Source organism: Prionailurus bengalensis, chromosome C1 (assembly GCF_016509475.1).
Source record: "Prionailurus bengalensis isolate Pbe53 chromosome C1, Fcat_Pben_1.1_paternal_pri, whole genome shotgun sequence".
Taxonomy (NCBI): Eukaryota; Metazoa; Chordata; class Mammalia; order Carnivora; family Felidae; genus Prionailurus; species Prionailurus bengalensis.
Window position 1 is genome coordinate 150147103 of NC_057345.1, and position 15184 is coordinate 150162286.

A 15184-nucleotide genomic window follows, 5' to 3' on the forward strand; every position below is an offset into this window, starting at 1 on the left:
CTAGTAGTGTAATTGCTAGGTCATAGGGTAGCTCTACTTTTAATTTTTTGATGAACCTCCATACTGTTTTCCAGACTGGCTGCACCAGTTTGCATTTCCACCAGCAGTGCATAAGGGTTCCTCTTTCTCCACATCCTCACCAACATCTGTTGTTGCCTGGGTTGTTAATTTTAGCCATTCTGACAGGTGTGAGGTGGTATTTCATTGTGGTTTTGATTTGTATTCCCCTGATGATGAGTGATGTTGAGCATCTTTTCATGTGTCTGTTAGCCATCTGGATATTTTCTTTGGAAAATTGTCTATTTATGTCTTTTGCCCATTCTTCACTGGATTGTTTTTTGGGTGTTGAGTTTGATATGTTCTTCATAGATTTTGGATACTAGCCCTTTATCTGATATGTCATTTGCAAACACCTTCTCCCATTCCATTGTTTGCCTTTTAGGTTGCTGATTGTTTCCTTCACTATGATGAGGTCCCAGTAGTTTACCTTGATGAGGTCCCAATAGTTCATTTTTGCTTTTATTTCCTTTGCCTCCGGAGACATGTCAAGTAAGAAGTTGCTCTGGCCGAGGTCAAAGAGGTTGTTTCCTGTTTTCTCCTCTAGGATTTTGATGACTTCCTGTCTTACATTTAGGTCTTTCATCCATTTTGAGTTTATTTTTGTGTATGGTGTAAGAAAGTGGTTCAGGTTCATTCTTCTGCATGTTGCTGTCCAGTTTTCCCAGCACCATTTTCTTAAGAGACTGTCTTTATTCCATTGGATATTCTTTCCTGCTTTGTCTAAGATTAGTTGGTCATACGTTTGTGGGTCCATTTCTGGGTTCTCTATTCTGTTCCATTGATCTATGTGTCTTTTTGTGCCAGTACTATATTCTCTTGATGATTACAGCTTTGTAATATAGCTTCAAGTCTGGAATTGTGATGCCTCCAGCTTTCCTTTTCTTTTTCAGAATTGCTTTGGCTATTCAGGGTCTTTTCTGGTTCCATACAAATTTTGGGATTGTTTGTGCTAGCTCTGTGAAGAATACTGGTGTTATTTTGACAGGGATTGCATTGAATATGTAGATTACTTCGGGTAGTATCGACATTTTAACAATATTTGTTCTTCCAATCCAGGAGCATGCAATATTTTTCCTTTTTTTGTGTGTCCTCTTCAATTTCTTTCATAAGGTTTCTATAGTTTTCAGTGCATAGATTTTTCGCCTCTTTGGTTAGGTTTATTTCTAGGCATTTTATGGTGTTTGGTGCCATTGTTAATGGGATCGATTCCTTGATTTCTCTTTCTGCTGTTTCATTATTGATGTATAGAAATGCAACCAATTTCTGTGCATTGATTTTATATCCTGTGACTATGCTGAATTAATGGATCGGTTCTAGCAGTTTTTAGTAGAATCTTTTGGGTTTTCCACATAGAGTATCATGTTATCGGCGAAGAGTGGAAGTTTGACTTCCTCCTTGCTGATTTGGATGCCTTTGTTTCTTTGTGTTATCTGATTGCTGAGGCTAGGACTTCCAACACTATGTTGTATAACAGTGGTGAGAATGAACATCCTTGTCTTGTTCCTGACCTTAGCAGGGAAGCTCTTAGTTTTTCCCCATTGAGGATGTTATTAGTAGTGGGTCTTTCATATATGGCTTTTATGATCTTGCAGTATGATCCTTCTATCCCTACTTTCTTGAGGGTTTTTATCAAGGATGCTGTAGTTTGTCAGATGCTTTCTCTGCATCTATTGAGAAGATCATGAGGTTCTTATCCTTTCTTTTATTAATGTGATATATCACATTGATTGATTTGTGGATATTGAACCAGCCCTGCATACCAGGAATAAATCCCACTTGATTGTGGTGAATAATTCTTTTAATGTATTGTTGGATCCAGTTGGCTAGTATCTTGTTGAGGATTTCTGCATCCATGTTCATCAGGGAAATTGGTCTATAGTTCTCCTTTTTAGTATAGTCTTTGGTTTTAGAATTAAGGTAATGCTGGCCTCACAGAATGAGTTTGGAAGTTTTCCTTCAATCTCTATTTTTTTGAACAGCCTCAAAAGAATAGGTGTTAACTCCTCTTTAAATGTTTGGTAGAAATCCCCTGGAAAGCCATCTGGCCCTGGACTCTCGTCTGATGGGAGTCCCTCATACTTTAATATAAAGAAATACTTTTCATCATTTCAGCCTTAAGCTTTTAAACTTATTGCAGTGGAATATGAGGACAATCCCCTTAGTCTTTATTGTTATACTGTTTTCTTTCATACAGACATTTTTAGACTTAAGATAATCCAGTGGAGACAATTAAATCCTATTTGAATTTAGCAGCTATAAGAAGAATTTGTAGTTGTGTCTTCAACTATTCAGAGCTTTCTAACAGGCTTCCAAATTTATCATACATCCCAACAGTATAATTTCTTTTTTTTAAGTTTATTTCTTTATTTTGGGAGAGAAAGAGAGAGAGAGCAAGGGAGGGGCAGAGAGAGGGAGAGAGAAAATCTCAAGCAAGCTCTGTGCTCACAGAGCCCGACAGTGGGTGGGGGTGGGGGCATCAATCCCATGAACTGTGAGATCATAACCTGAACCCCTGAGCTGAAATCAAGAGTCGGGTGCTTAACCGACTGAGCCACCCCTACCAAATGTTGAATTTCTAAAACACAGAGACTAGATAATTGCCATATACAATATAATTAAAGTCAGACAGGTAACATAAAGAGAAGGTCAAGTTTGCTTCCTTGTTATTTACTTGAAGATGTGACTTTATTTCTTTCAAATTTTTGCACATAATATATTTGAGCTGGGGAATTTGTGCAAAATTTTGTGTTTACCTCAAGTAAGCCTTAGATATTCTTCTTTTCACAATCAACAGTACAACCAGGAAGATGGTCAAAGATCACTTGGCACCTGCATTTACTGTATAGTCAGCTCCCATAGAAATCCTCTTTAGACATCTTATCTCTAACCTTTCCACCCAGTCCTCTCTCAGCCCCAACTTTTCACACTTAGAAACCTTTCAAGCTCCTTTTTGCTTCCTCAGTAGCATCTCAGAAAACAGTTTCCTAGAAAACACAATTTGCCCCATTGTCCAAAAATTTTAATATTCACTACTTTCTGAGACTGAATTTCATTTCAACCCAGATATTTATAGTTTTCAGCTACCACTTCAAGAGATTCATTAGTGTGTTATAAATATAGAAAATAGTAGCTACTTGGGGTTTTTTTCCATGTGTGGTAAGAGGTGGAACATATTTCCTCAATTGTAACTTATTCCTGGTTTGACCTGGTTTATCCCTAGGCAGATAAGGAGAAGAATAAATTGGAAATCACATTAATTATTGCACACCTCAATGTGGATTTCAAAAACTTGAGGGAGGGGCATCTGGGTGGCTCAGTCAGTTGAGCAGTTGAGCATCCGACTTTGGCTCAGGTCATGATCTTACAGTTCGTGAGTTCGAGCCCTACTTCAGGCTCTGTACTGACAGCTCGGAGCCTGGAACCTGGTTTGGTCTGTGTCTCCCTCTCTCTTATGCCCCTCCCCTGCTCATACTCTGTCTCTCTCTCAAAAATAAAGACACATTTAAAAAAAATAAATAAAAAAAGAAAATTTGAGGGAAAAAAATGGATAACTGGAGAATTGAATCAAATGGAAAATTTCTCTCTCTCTTTATAAATTTCTTCTACTACAAGCACTAAGTATATGGTTTTAGGGTATTAGGTTAAGAAGACATTGCACAAAAGGTTAATATGTGTATCTGTGTTAAAATTCTTACTCAATCAAATTTCCTGCTGCATCTGGTTTCTAAGGAAAACAGTATCTCAGCTATAAACCACAATAAATACTATTTGATGAGGGCGCTTAGTCTGCAAAGCCTTAGATTTATATCTAAATCCATTCATGCCACATCACAGGAGGTAGCACACACAGCAGCAACAGCATTGCAAACAAGGCTTTCCCCTTTAATCCTAAAACTATTTTTGCTCTACAATGGCTTTCCCTGGTGGGCTGCCATTAAGAGTTACAAAGATCTTAGAGCCTTAATGACTTGGTGCACCATGAATCCTTTTCACTGAAATACAAATAGAGATGTGGAACTTAGATTGTGAGAAGTATAGCAGTAATCTGACTTAACTCCTTGGCATGCAACACACAATATGAGCAATGGACATCTGAGAAAGGTCAATTTCTGCAATAAAAAGGTAAGGCGTTGGAGGAGTAAGCTTTAGAATCATTTTCTGATATAAATGGGTTTGCCTCCTTCCTTCCCTTCAACCCATGGTTACAGAATTGGATTTAGAATATGTTACGTTTTTAAGTATAACATGGGCAAATGATCTCTTTATTAATGGAGCACGTATTAAGCAGACAACACAGTCTGCCTTAATATGGCATGTATTAGCTGCTGGCTTAAGAATACAAATAAAATACGGTCCCTATGAACAAAAGGATTATGGTGACTTGTGGGGTTTCTTTGTGCTCTTCTGTTTTCTAAATTAAATATACATTACTTCTGTGGTCAGAAAAAAATTGCACATTGATTCTTGTACATCCTTTGGAAAATAAGCTATATGCATGGGAATGAGAGAAAGTAGAAAGGAGTCACATTAAATGCTATGTTCAGCATTCAATGCTAACTATGTTTACAGAGCTAGGATTTGAGATGATTTTTATTTTTTTTCAGTGTTATTTTTTATATTCCCCAAATCTTACATAATGAGCATGTATTAATTTTAATTGAAAGGAAACTCAGCAAGTGTGATCAGAAACAAAAAAATTCCTTAATTACCTCTGGCATTTTAGTTTTGCTTTTTAGTATAATCTATTCTGTATTTAGAAGCTCTTATGTCACATGTTATTCCATTTTCCATCAACTGATTCCCATAAATATCTATAACCTCATTGCTTATTACTTATCCATGGCTCCCTGTTCCAGTTAAAGGTTTCTAACCTCTTACTTGGTGTTATTCAAAACCCAGTTTGTTTATGTCAATATTTTGCTTTAAAAATACTTTAGCTTAGACAGTATGATATTGTATATGTCAAGCTTGAGATATAGGGGTCAGTAAGTTGCCCTGATCAAAATTCTCACTTCAGGGAGGAACATCAGGGTATTAGAGTATGTTCTAGAGGTGGCCACCGCAAGGATGTGTGGTATCTGAAGCTACACCTGAGGTTTTGGTTATTAGCAGAGTGAATATCAGAAATGAGTGTATATCTGATTAGAAATTAGAAGCTTGTTCACCAGCATGATGTTAGAAATGGTCTCTCATTGGTGAAATTTAAATTATGTAAGATATGGGGAATAGCTAAAATATTTAGGGACACTCTCACCCTTTATAAAAGGTTATTACTTTCTGCTGAGGCTGCTAGCCAGTACCATGACAAATGATCTGGGGCTTGAGGTACCTGGGTGTCTCAGTCAGTTGAGCCTCCGATTTTTGATTTCAGCTCAGGTCATGATCTCATGGTTCATGGGATTCAGCCTCCTGCGGGGCTCTGTGCTGACAGTGTTTAGCCTGCTTGGGATTCTCTCTCTCCCTCTCTCTCTACCCCTCCCCAACTCACATTATCTTTCTCTCAAAATAAATAAATGAACTTTTTTTTAAAAAAAGAAATGGACCTGGGGCTTGATCTCTAAATGGTCCCATGTCCAGTCATTGGGTCAAGTGATTGGAACTGCCTGATGCCAGCTATTAATGGGAATAGAATTCTGTCTCTGGAATACTGTCAAATCTACCTCAAATGAACTTTCCTTGTAAGATGGTGGGTGGAACACCAAGGACAGACTAGATGGGATGTTGGAAGGTTACAAAACAGATTCTATGAAATGTTTTGTGCCTGCTTCAATGAATGTTTATTTACTAAATGTTTATATATGTGGAAAGATTTGGTCTGAGTTTTGTGTTCATTAAAATCTACTCACAAGGTTGTGGGAAGTAGCTAAGAAGCACTAACCCCAAAAGGAAACTAAGAGTTTGTATATCCCAATTAGCTCAGGTTAGTGTGCAATGAAATCTTGTATATTAATTCCTAATGCTGGAAAATGAAGTCCAGAATGCCTGAACTTCTACAACAGATGCTTAATAAGTATTTATGGAACACATGTACTGTATTTTACATCAGGTTTCCGGCTCATAGTAGTGAAAATTCCCTTTCTTTAATGAGAAAAACACAATAGTGTGTGTTTTTGTTGTTGTTTGATTTTTAAAAAGTTCTTTTTAAACATTTATTTATTTTTGAGAGAGAGAGAGAGAGAGAGAAACAGAGTGCTAGAGGGGGAAGGGCAGAGAGAGAGGGAGACACAGAATCTGAAGCAGGCTCCAGGCTCTGAGCTGTCAGCACAGAGCCCGTTGCAGGGCTTGAACCCACAAACCGTGAGATCATGGCCTGAGCTGAAGCTGGACACTTAACCCACTGAACCACCCAGGTGCCCCTCTCTTTTTTTAACATTTATTTATTTATTTTGAGAGAGAGTGAGAGAATCCCAAGCAAGTTCTGCATTGTCAGAGCAGAGCCCAATGTGGGGCTCAAACCCCCCAACCGTGAGATTATGACGTGAGCTGAAACCATGAGTGAGATGCTCAACCCACTGAGCCACCCAGGTGCCCCAGTATTTACTTTTTCAAGTCTAGTCATGAGGTTGGTCTGTAATTCCTTGTGCTGTTGTTGATAGTCTTTGATATCAGAATTAGACTAGTTTGTTAAATAAACCTGATGCCTGCATCAGTTTCTATGTAATGGAATACAAGCTCTTGCTTGTACTCCTGAAATACAAGGTAATGATCTCTGCTTTAAAATGTAAAGAAATTCGGTGATGGGCATTGAAGAGGGCATCTTTTGGGATGAGCACTGGATGTTGTATGGAAACTAATTTGACAATAAATTTCATATAATAAAAAAATAAAAAAATAAAATGTAAAGAAATTCGTATATATAACCGTATGTTTATACTTCCTATCTTTCTTAGAAGAAATTCTTTGTCAGCTTTTTCCATTTCTTTCATGGCTATTGAATTATTGGGTTTCTACTTATCAAATCAATTGTATACTAATTTGTATTTCCCTGGAGACTATTTTAACAATTTCATTTGTAACAGCATAGAATTATGCATAGTCTTACCAATTAAAAATTTCTCCATGAAGTAAGTTTTATAATCCCTTACTAAAGCTTCATTTTAAATCTCTCTCTCTTTCTTTATGTATTTATTTACTTATTTGGTTCTTATGGTTTCCTTGTATTTATGTTGAAATTTATTTTTACTTTTAGGTGAATGCTTATTTTCTTTATTTTAATTTAATAATTAAAGCTCTTTTTTAAAATTTTATTTTAGAGAGAGTGAGTGCAAGCAGGGGAAAAGGGAGAGGGAGAGAATCTCAAGCAGGCTCCGTGCTCAGAGCAAAGCCCAATGCAGAGTTTGACACGGGAGCTTGACACAGGGCTCAATCCCAGGATGTCCTGAGCTGAAATCAAGAGTCAGATGCCCAACTGGCTGAGCCACCCAGGCACCCCAATTATTAAAGCTCTTAAAGCTATTAATGTACCTACAACTATAGCTTTGGCTCTATCCCATGAATTTCAGAATGAGTGTTGTCATTGTCATTTATACAGTTTTTATTTTTTTGCCACAAAAGGGTTTGACTTCACTTCTTATTTACCTGTATAATTTCATCACTTAGTAATTTTAGGTTTGCTTTTTAGCCTATTAGATCAGTTATTGTAAGTGATTCAGTCAACGAGCTCTAAGAGAAAGTATATATGGAATTTGTAATGTAGGAACAAAGAGGATATTATTAAATCAACCTTAATTATACTATTCACATGTTCTACATTATTTCCTTTTTGTCTGTCTCACTTGTTAATGAATGAGACAAATGTTAAAGTCTCCCATTACTGTTATCTGTTGGACAATTTCACTAATATAATTAATATTTTTGCTTTATATATTTTGATGCTATTATTTTTAAATGTGTAATGGTTTTTGACTGCTATAACTTCATTGTAGAATGTACCTTTATTCAAAATGAAATAGATCTCATTTCCCCATTCAATGCATTTTTACTTCAAGTGTATTTTATCTAATATTAATACTGTGACTTTAGGGGGCACCTGGGTGGCTCAGTCGGTTGAGTGTCCGACTTCAGCCCAGGTCATGATCTCACAGTTCGTGGGTTCAAGTCCCATATCGGGCTCTGTGCTGATGGCTCAGAGCCTGCAGCCTGCTTCGGATTCTGTGTCTCCCTCTGTCTCTGCCCCTCCCCCACTCACGCTCTGTCTCTCTCTCCTTCAAAAATAAATGTTAAAAAAATTTTTTTTAAAATACTGTGACTTTAGGTTTTGTTCACACACAATATAATTTTGCTCATTCTTTTAATTTTCCCATTTTATTTGTGGTATCAAGTTCGTGATCATTAACTAAATTGCTATTTATGTTAAAATGGGACAAGAATATAAGTAAAGTAAGTCAAGAAGTAATAAATTAGGGACCACCACAAATTGGAGAGTGATGTCCTATCTTGGTGGGTCACTGGCTACTCAGGACTAACTAATTGCTATTATAATATGAAGACATGTCCTATTGTTTAATTTTTAAAGAAGTGTTAAAAATACAGATTTTTATCAAAATTTTCTATTTTGAAATACTTTGTAGCTTCTTCCTTCTGGGAAAATAACATTATACTCTTTGGGCTGGGTAGAATGGCAAGAGTTGCATGAGGTATCTTTCAACAGCATATTATCAAATATCATTATTGAGCAAATTTGCAGTCTTGGACATAAATATAACTGATAATGGATAAATTTGGTCTTCTGTCACCTTGCTTTATTGGATTTCATGCTTTGTTATTTTATTTTTTTACAGTTTGCTATATAAACCTTTTTTCATCCATTACATATTCAGTAGATGAACACAGTTTGTTTTAAAAATGTACATAATCTATGGTTCTAAATATGACTTCTAGGTAAATGAGGAATTTATTATACTTTCATTTTTTACCACCATTTATCTCAGCATATCCCAGTTTTTATTTATAAAGAGTTAAACATCTGGTCTTGTTAAAATATTCTTAGATTTCTTTCAGAATTTAGAATAATTTCTTTCTATTTTTATAATTATATATATATATATATATATTGCATTATATAGACTGGGGCTGTTTTTACATTATATATTCTTCCTTCAAATTCTTTTAAAATAAATTACCTATTCATGTGTGCTTGATTTTTTTCATCTCTCAGCTGGAATGTATCTTTGAATTTTTTTTCAAGAAAGAAGCTATAGTGTTATATCAATTGCAATCTTCACAAATGAAAAGCAATGTAGTTGAGAACTATAATATATTACAAACATTTCCACCTCAAAACTCTTTAAATGTCAGGTGTTTTTTTGTTTTTGTTTTTGTTTCAAGTTTTTATTTAAATTCTAGTTAGTTGACATACAGTATAAAGTTAGTTTCAGGATAGATGTCAGGTTTTTTTTTTAATTTTTTTTTAACGTTTATTTATTTTTGAGACAGAGAGAGACACAGCATGAACAGGGGAGGGGCAGAGAGAGAGGGAGACACAGAATCTGAAACAGGCTCCAGGCTCTGAGTGGTCAGCACAGAGCCTGACGTGGGGCTCGAACTCACAGTGTGAGATCATGACCTGAGCCAAAGTCGGACGCTTAACCGACCGAGCCACCCAGGCGCCCTGATAAATGTCAGCTTTAAAATGCCTTCTTACATTTAATGTCCTAGAGAAGAAAGCTAGTTGGATTTTGTGTTTTGGCACCTGTTTTGTTTGTTTGTTTGTTTGTTTATTTGCTGTTTTTCTTTGAGGTTTTTGTTTGAGTCAAAATAATAAGGCAAGTATTCACTAAGGTATGTCCAAGTGGTAATCTTGACATGGTTCTGCCTGGTATGCCCTAAATCCTTGATTTACAGATTTGGGTCTTCTTTTCAGTTCATAAATTTGGGGAAGAAAAAAATAAATTTGTGGAGTTGAAGGCCCTCATATTCATGATTGCTCCCAAAGCTTCAGAGAAATTTTTTTTTTGCTTTGATAGCATCACTTGGCCCATATTTCTCCACATCGTCCTTAGAATATCAGAAAAATCATCCTGAAATCCTTCCATCGTAACATCAAAATTGCAATGGTTTATTGATTCTGTGTTTATAACACCTCTGATTACTTTCCTATTTTCACATTCTTACTGTCTATCCTCAAAGTAGTTTTCCACATGAGGGCTGTAATAGCCTTCGAATTACTTGCCCTGCATGTACCTACCATCTCTCAATCTCTCTCTCTCTTCCTCTCTTCGCACATATGTATCTCACACACACACACACACACACACACACACACATTGTTGTCTGGTTTTTTTGCTTATTGACTTAAGGTCAAATTCCTTCCCTGGCGAACAAGGATGCTCCATTTTAATATCCAAATCTCATTTTCCAACTAAGTGGTATGGCTCATTTCTCCTTGACTGTATCTGTACACTCTGGTCTCAGTAAGTTTGCTAATGTTCTGTTGTCTCTGACACCTTCTCCTATCTTATTTTTCAAAATACTGCCTCACCTTCCAAGATCCATCCTTCTTCATAACATTTTTCCCAGCTATACCTCCCCAAAGCACTTCATCTGTCCTTAGCATTCCCATGGCCCCTCCTTACCTTTGTGCTAGATTTTTCACCACACTTTTCTTATCCCCACTATTGGACTTGGTCATGCTACATAAAGGATGGGGAGTCTATCTTCCTCACCTTTGAATCATTCACACTGTCTTGCACATAAAAATGTTTGATGCTGAATGACTGCTAAGCACTGAATGACTCTTTTAGAAAATAAAACATGTCACTTCTGACTGGAGGACATCAAATTTACCATGGAAGATTTCATTCTAAAAGTATTACCTGAACTGGTCCATTAAAAAGTGAAGAAATTCCTTTATTTCATCCATATGACTGAAGCTAGGAAGGTGTCCTCCAAGAGCTTGGCAGAACCTCTCAGCTTCTTCCCAGTTCCTTTTTCTTACAATTCTTTCTATATGAAACAGCTTAACAAAATACAATGTTAATTTGTTTTGTGGCATAATCATAAAGTATTCATAATTTCAAAATTAATTATGGCCAAACGGTAGGCTTTTTTTATTAAGTTTTTAATTCAAATATAATTAGCATACAGTGTTATAGTAATTTCAGGTATACAATGTAGTGATTCAATAATTCAATACATTACTCAGTGTTCTTCAAGATAAGTACACTCTTTAATTCTCTTTACCTATTTCACTCATCTCCCCACCCACCTCCCCTCTGGTGACTGTCAGTTTGTTCTTGTATCAGTAAGAGTCCGTTTTTGGTTTGTCTCTTTTTTTACCTTTGCTCATTTATTATGTTTCGTAAATTCAAATGTGTAGGCTTATGAAATGGATTCTTATAGGCATAATAATAAAAGGAAAATGTTTTTATTTTTACCTGTGATAAAAACAGGTAAAAAACATACACCGTGACACAGATAGGACCCGCTGAAAATGTCAACTAAAGGCCAGCCCAGGTGCCAGATGGATGACCTTCCTCAGCCAGTATGGGGAACAGCTCCAACAAGACACCATAGTCTCCTGCTTTGCTAGGACCTTGAGAAATAAATTGAACCAGCAGGTAAGGCTATAAAGGGTATATATGAATACTTTGGGAGTGGACTTCTGCAGAGAAATGTGCTAAAAATAATAATTATAAACATAATACACTGAGACCTGCCCAAGTACAGGCCTATTTTCTGATGAAGATGAATCAAAGGGCTGACTGCACTGGTCTAACATTGACAGAAGTCAGCAAAACAAAACTTGCCATTTCTATTTCTTTGGTTTGTGATGACTAATTTTATGGCAAAGTAACCACAGTCGTTTCAAAAAAAAAGAGAGACGGAGATGATACAATGGTAGATTGAATTATTAGTCCTAATTCTTCAGTCTCAATTCCTGTGATATAACTGTACATTCTTGCCTTGACCTCCTGGTTGGGGAAGAATACTTCCCCATACCTTGATTTGGGGCCCGGCCATGTGACTTGCAGTGATCAATGGCATATTAGTGGAGGTAAGGTGAACAGAGGCCTGAAATGTGCTTACATGGTTAGGCTTGCCTCTTAGGCTCCAGCCATTTACTATAAGAAGAACAAGCCCCTGACAGCTGCTGCCCCTTCAAGTCTGAGACCCAGATCAAAGGGCAGCATATCCAGCTCAGAGTCTGGAGCCTAGCACAGCTGACCGACAGTTGAAAGCAGAGCTCGACCATTCAAGCCTAAACCAAAACAATCAATCCCTTTTGACCCAGAGATCTGTGAACATGAGACTAAATGTTTGTTGTCATAGTCACTGGGGATGGCATCAGCTGGCTGATACGGGCCCTAAAATAATTTTTTTTAATTGTAAGAACTGACAGAATTCTTCATTTGACAGCAAGGATTAGAGAGATAGGAGAATCATAAGCAAAGCGTCAGGGTGGCATGTAGCTTACTCAACTTCTCAGAACAAAAGAACACTAGGAAAGAGCCAGTTCTGACTGACAGCAGGGTCATTTAATATGTTATCTCACTTTTATGAGTTATAACATAAAAATGATAGATAAAGAAATCATGCAACATTCACTCCTCCAAATGCATCATTAGATTGTTAGGGTTTTGATAGTCATACTTGGACACTTATCTCCTTCACCGAAAACATCAGTTTCCAAATGTCTCTGACAGAGAGAGGGCATGAGCATGTGAGAGGGGAGAGAGAGAGGAAGACAGAATCCCAAGCAGGCTCTGCGCTGTCAACACAGAGCCCCACATGGGACTCGATCTCCTGAACTGTGAGATCATGACCTGAGCTGAAATCAAGAGTTGGAAGCTTAACCAACTGGGCCACCCAGGCACCCAGGTCTTGTTCTTTTGGGTAGGATGTGAGTTTATGTGGGGATGAGCTGTCTCATAACAAAGGTTCAATGGTGCTCCCAAACATCTTGGTAGGTTACATATGTGTCTGGGGAGGAGCATAATTTCTACAAGGATATGGACTAGGATAGTAGAAAGATAACCTCATTGAGGAACTGAATGAAAATGCTACTTTACCTTATAACAAGAAATACTGGAGGGGAAACTATGCCAGCCTTCAGGACAGGGGGCTTCAGGCTTGGGAGCTACCTCTTCAGGCTCAATGGGCCCACTTATTTTCTTGCAGATTGAAAGTGCTCTGAATTTTCTGCAATCCTTTACCTCCCACTTTCCAAGAGACTTTCCAGTAGCCATAGCCACACACCCACCTGGAGAAGCTGGGGTTAACAGAAAGTTTAATTAAACATTACATTTGAAAATTAAAGTCCAAACATTTTCTAGTGTCCTTACCCTTTATTTGAGCCAAGGTTTGGAGAAAGAATATAAAAGAAAATGGGCGAAAGAAATGTATTGTTTATAATAATTATGATGATGATGACAATGGTGATAATAAAGAGAAGTGTATATTACTTCCTAAGTACTATTCTAAGAGGATTAAATGAATCAGTCCTCACAACAAATCTCAGGATTGGTTCTGTTGTCATACTAAGGTACAGTGAGGATTAGTGACTTGTTCAAGTAAATGGTTAGTAAGTGGTTGATCCAGAATTAAAGCCCAGGAGTTCTGCATGTGGAGCTGTACCCTAAACCACTATGCTGCTCAGGGTAGCCTAAGTGGCTCATATTCATATTAGCTTAACAACTTTGAACAGTTTTAAGGCAACTTAGTAACCCTCAAAACAAAACTCTTTCAGATTCAGATTCAAAGGAAGAGCTGGTATAATACAGGTAGGAGGAGGTGTTTGGTAACATACAGTTGTTTACTATTTATTTTATGGCAGCCAGAATTTTATTTATTCACAACATTAAGCAACAGTTTGTATTATCAGATCCATTTTTCAAATAAAGAATAAGTGACTTGCCATAACCATAGTTAGTGAGTGGTAGAGTCAGCACTTGAAAAGTGCCATGCTCCCTTTTACATTACACCATACAGCCTGAAGTGGGCAGAAGATAAGAAGAGCATAGTTTGGAAAGTAATAGGCCCAATTTCTATTCCACGAAGCAGGCATTGTCTAATGTCCCATACATGGTCAGCAATTGGAACAAGGGACTGGGAGAAAAATGCTGTGTTGCCCTGAATGAATGTGCTATTCCCCACCCTGTTCAGCCCACTACCCATGCCTTCTCCATGATGGACCAAGCTGGCTGAAGCTGGGAGTAATTATGGTAAAGAGAGCTTAATGGTAGTCTTTCTGGCCAAAAGACTGAGAGAATGTCATTGAAACTACTTTCTGAGCATCTCTCCAATCATTAAGGCTTATCTATGATGATTATGACACTGACCCTAAGATATCTGAATGTCTATAAAAGAAATCCCAGGTGTTTTATATATTAGAACATTATAATTTAAGGTGATATTTAACCAGGATTGGCACCTGTATCCTCCATTTTCTAGAAGTGAAAAGATGACTTTGCTATCCATACCATTCACATTTGTGGTGGTGAGAATCTATTTCAAATTTTGTGTGTCATTATACACTCGTATGTTCAAATTACTGCATTATAAAGAGTGATCTTAGTGATCACACTGTACAAAAACAAAAAAAATACAAATAATCCAAAGAGAGAAAAGTTGGATGCTTTATAATTCCAGTCTTATAGAAAGCCAAAATCCTCTAAAAAAGATTTTAGAGGCACCTGGGTGGCTCAGTTGGTTGAGCGACAGACTTAAGCTCAGGTCATGATTTCACAGTTTGTGAGTTCGAGCCTAGCATCAGGCTTGCTGCTGTCAGTGCGGATCTTGCTTCAGATCCTCTGTCCCCCAATCTCTCTGCCTTTCCCCCCTGCGCTCTCTCTCAAAAATATAAAAACAGGGAGGGGGACAAAACAGAAGAGACTCATAAATATGGAGCACAAACTGAGGGTTACTGGAGGGGTTGTGGGAGGGGGGGATGGGCTAAATGGGTAAGGGGCACTAAGGAATCTACTCCTGAAATCACTGTTGCACTATATGCTAATTTGGATGTAAATTTAAGAAATAAAAAATAAAATAAATAAAAAAATAAACATTAAAAAAGTATTTTAAAAACGTATTTTAGATTATAAATCAGGGGATCTGAATTTTAGCAAGTCAATAACCAGGTAACATTTGTCAAGTAAGTCACCTTTCTAAATCTCTTGTCTTCTCA

General features: G+C 37.2%; 1 protein-coding gene across 2 annotated transcripts in view; it reads right to left on the minus strand.

Annotated features, from left to right (window-relative positions):
- LOC122481371 (lymphocyte antigen 75) overlaps nt 1-15184 on the minus strand; it is a 132199-nt gene that overhangs the window by 83494 nt on the left and 33521 nt on the right. For both annotated transcript variants that reach the window (XM_043576863.1, XM_043576862.1), the window contains exons 12-13: nt 13071-13270; nt 10875-11017 (exon numbers count right to left, since the gene is read on the minus strand). In XM_043576863.1, the coding sequence (XP_043432798.1) occupies nt 10875-11017; nt 13071-13270 (343 nt within the window). The remainder of the gene's footprint in view (nt 1-10874; nt 11018-13070; nt 13271-15184) is intronic.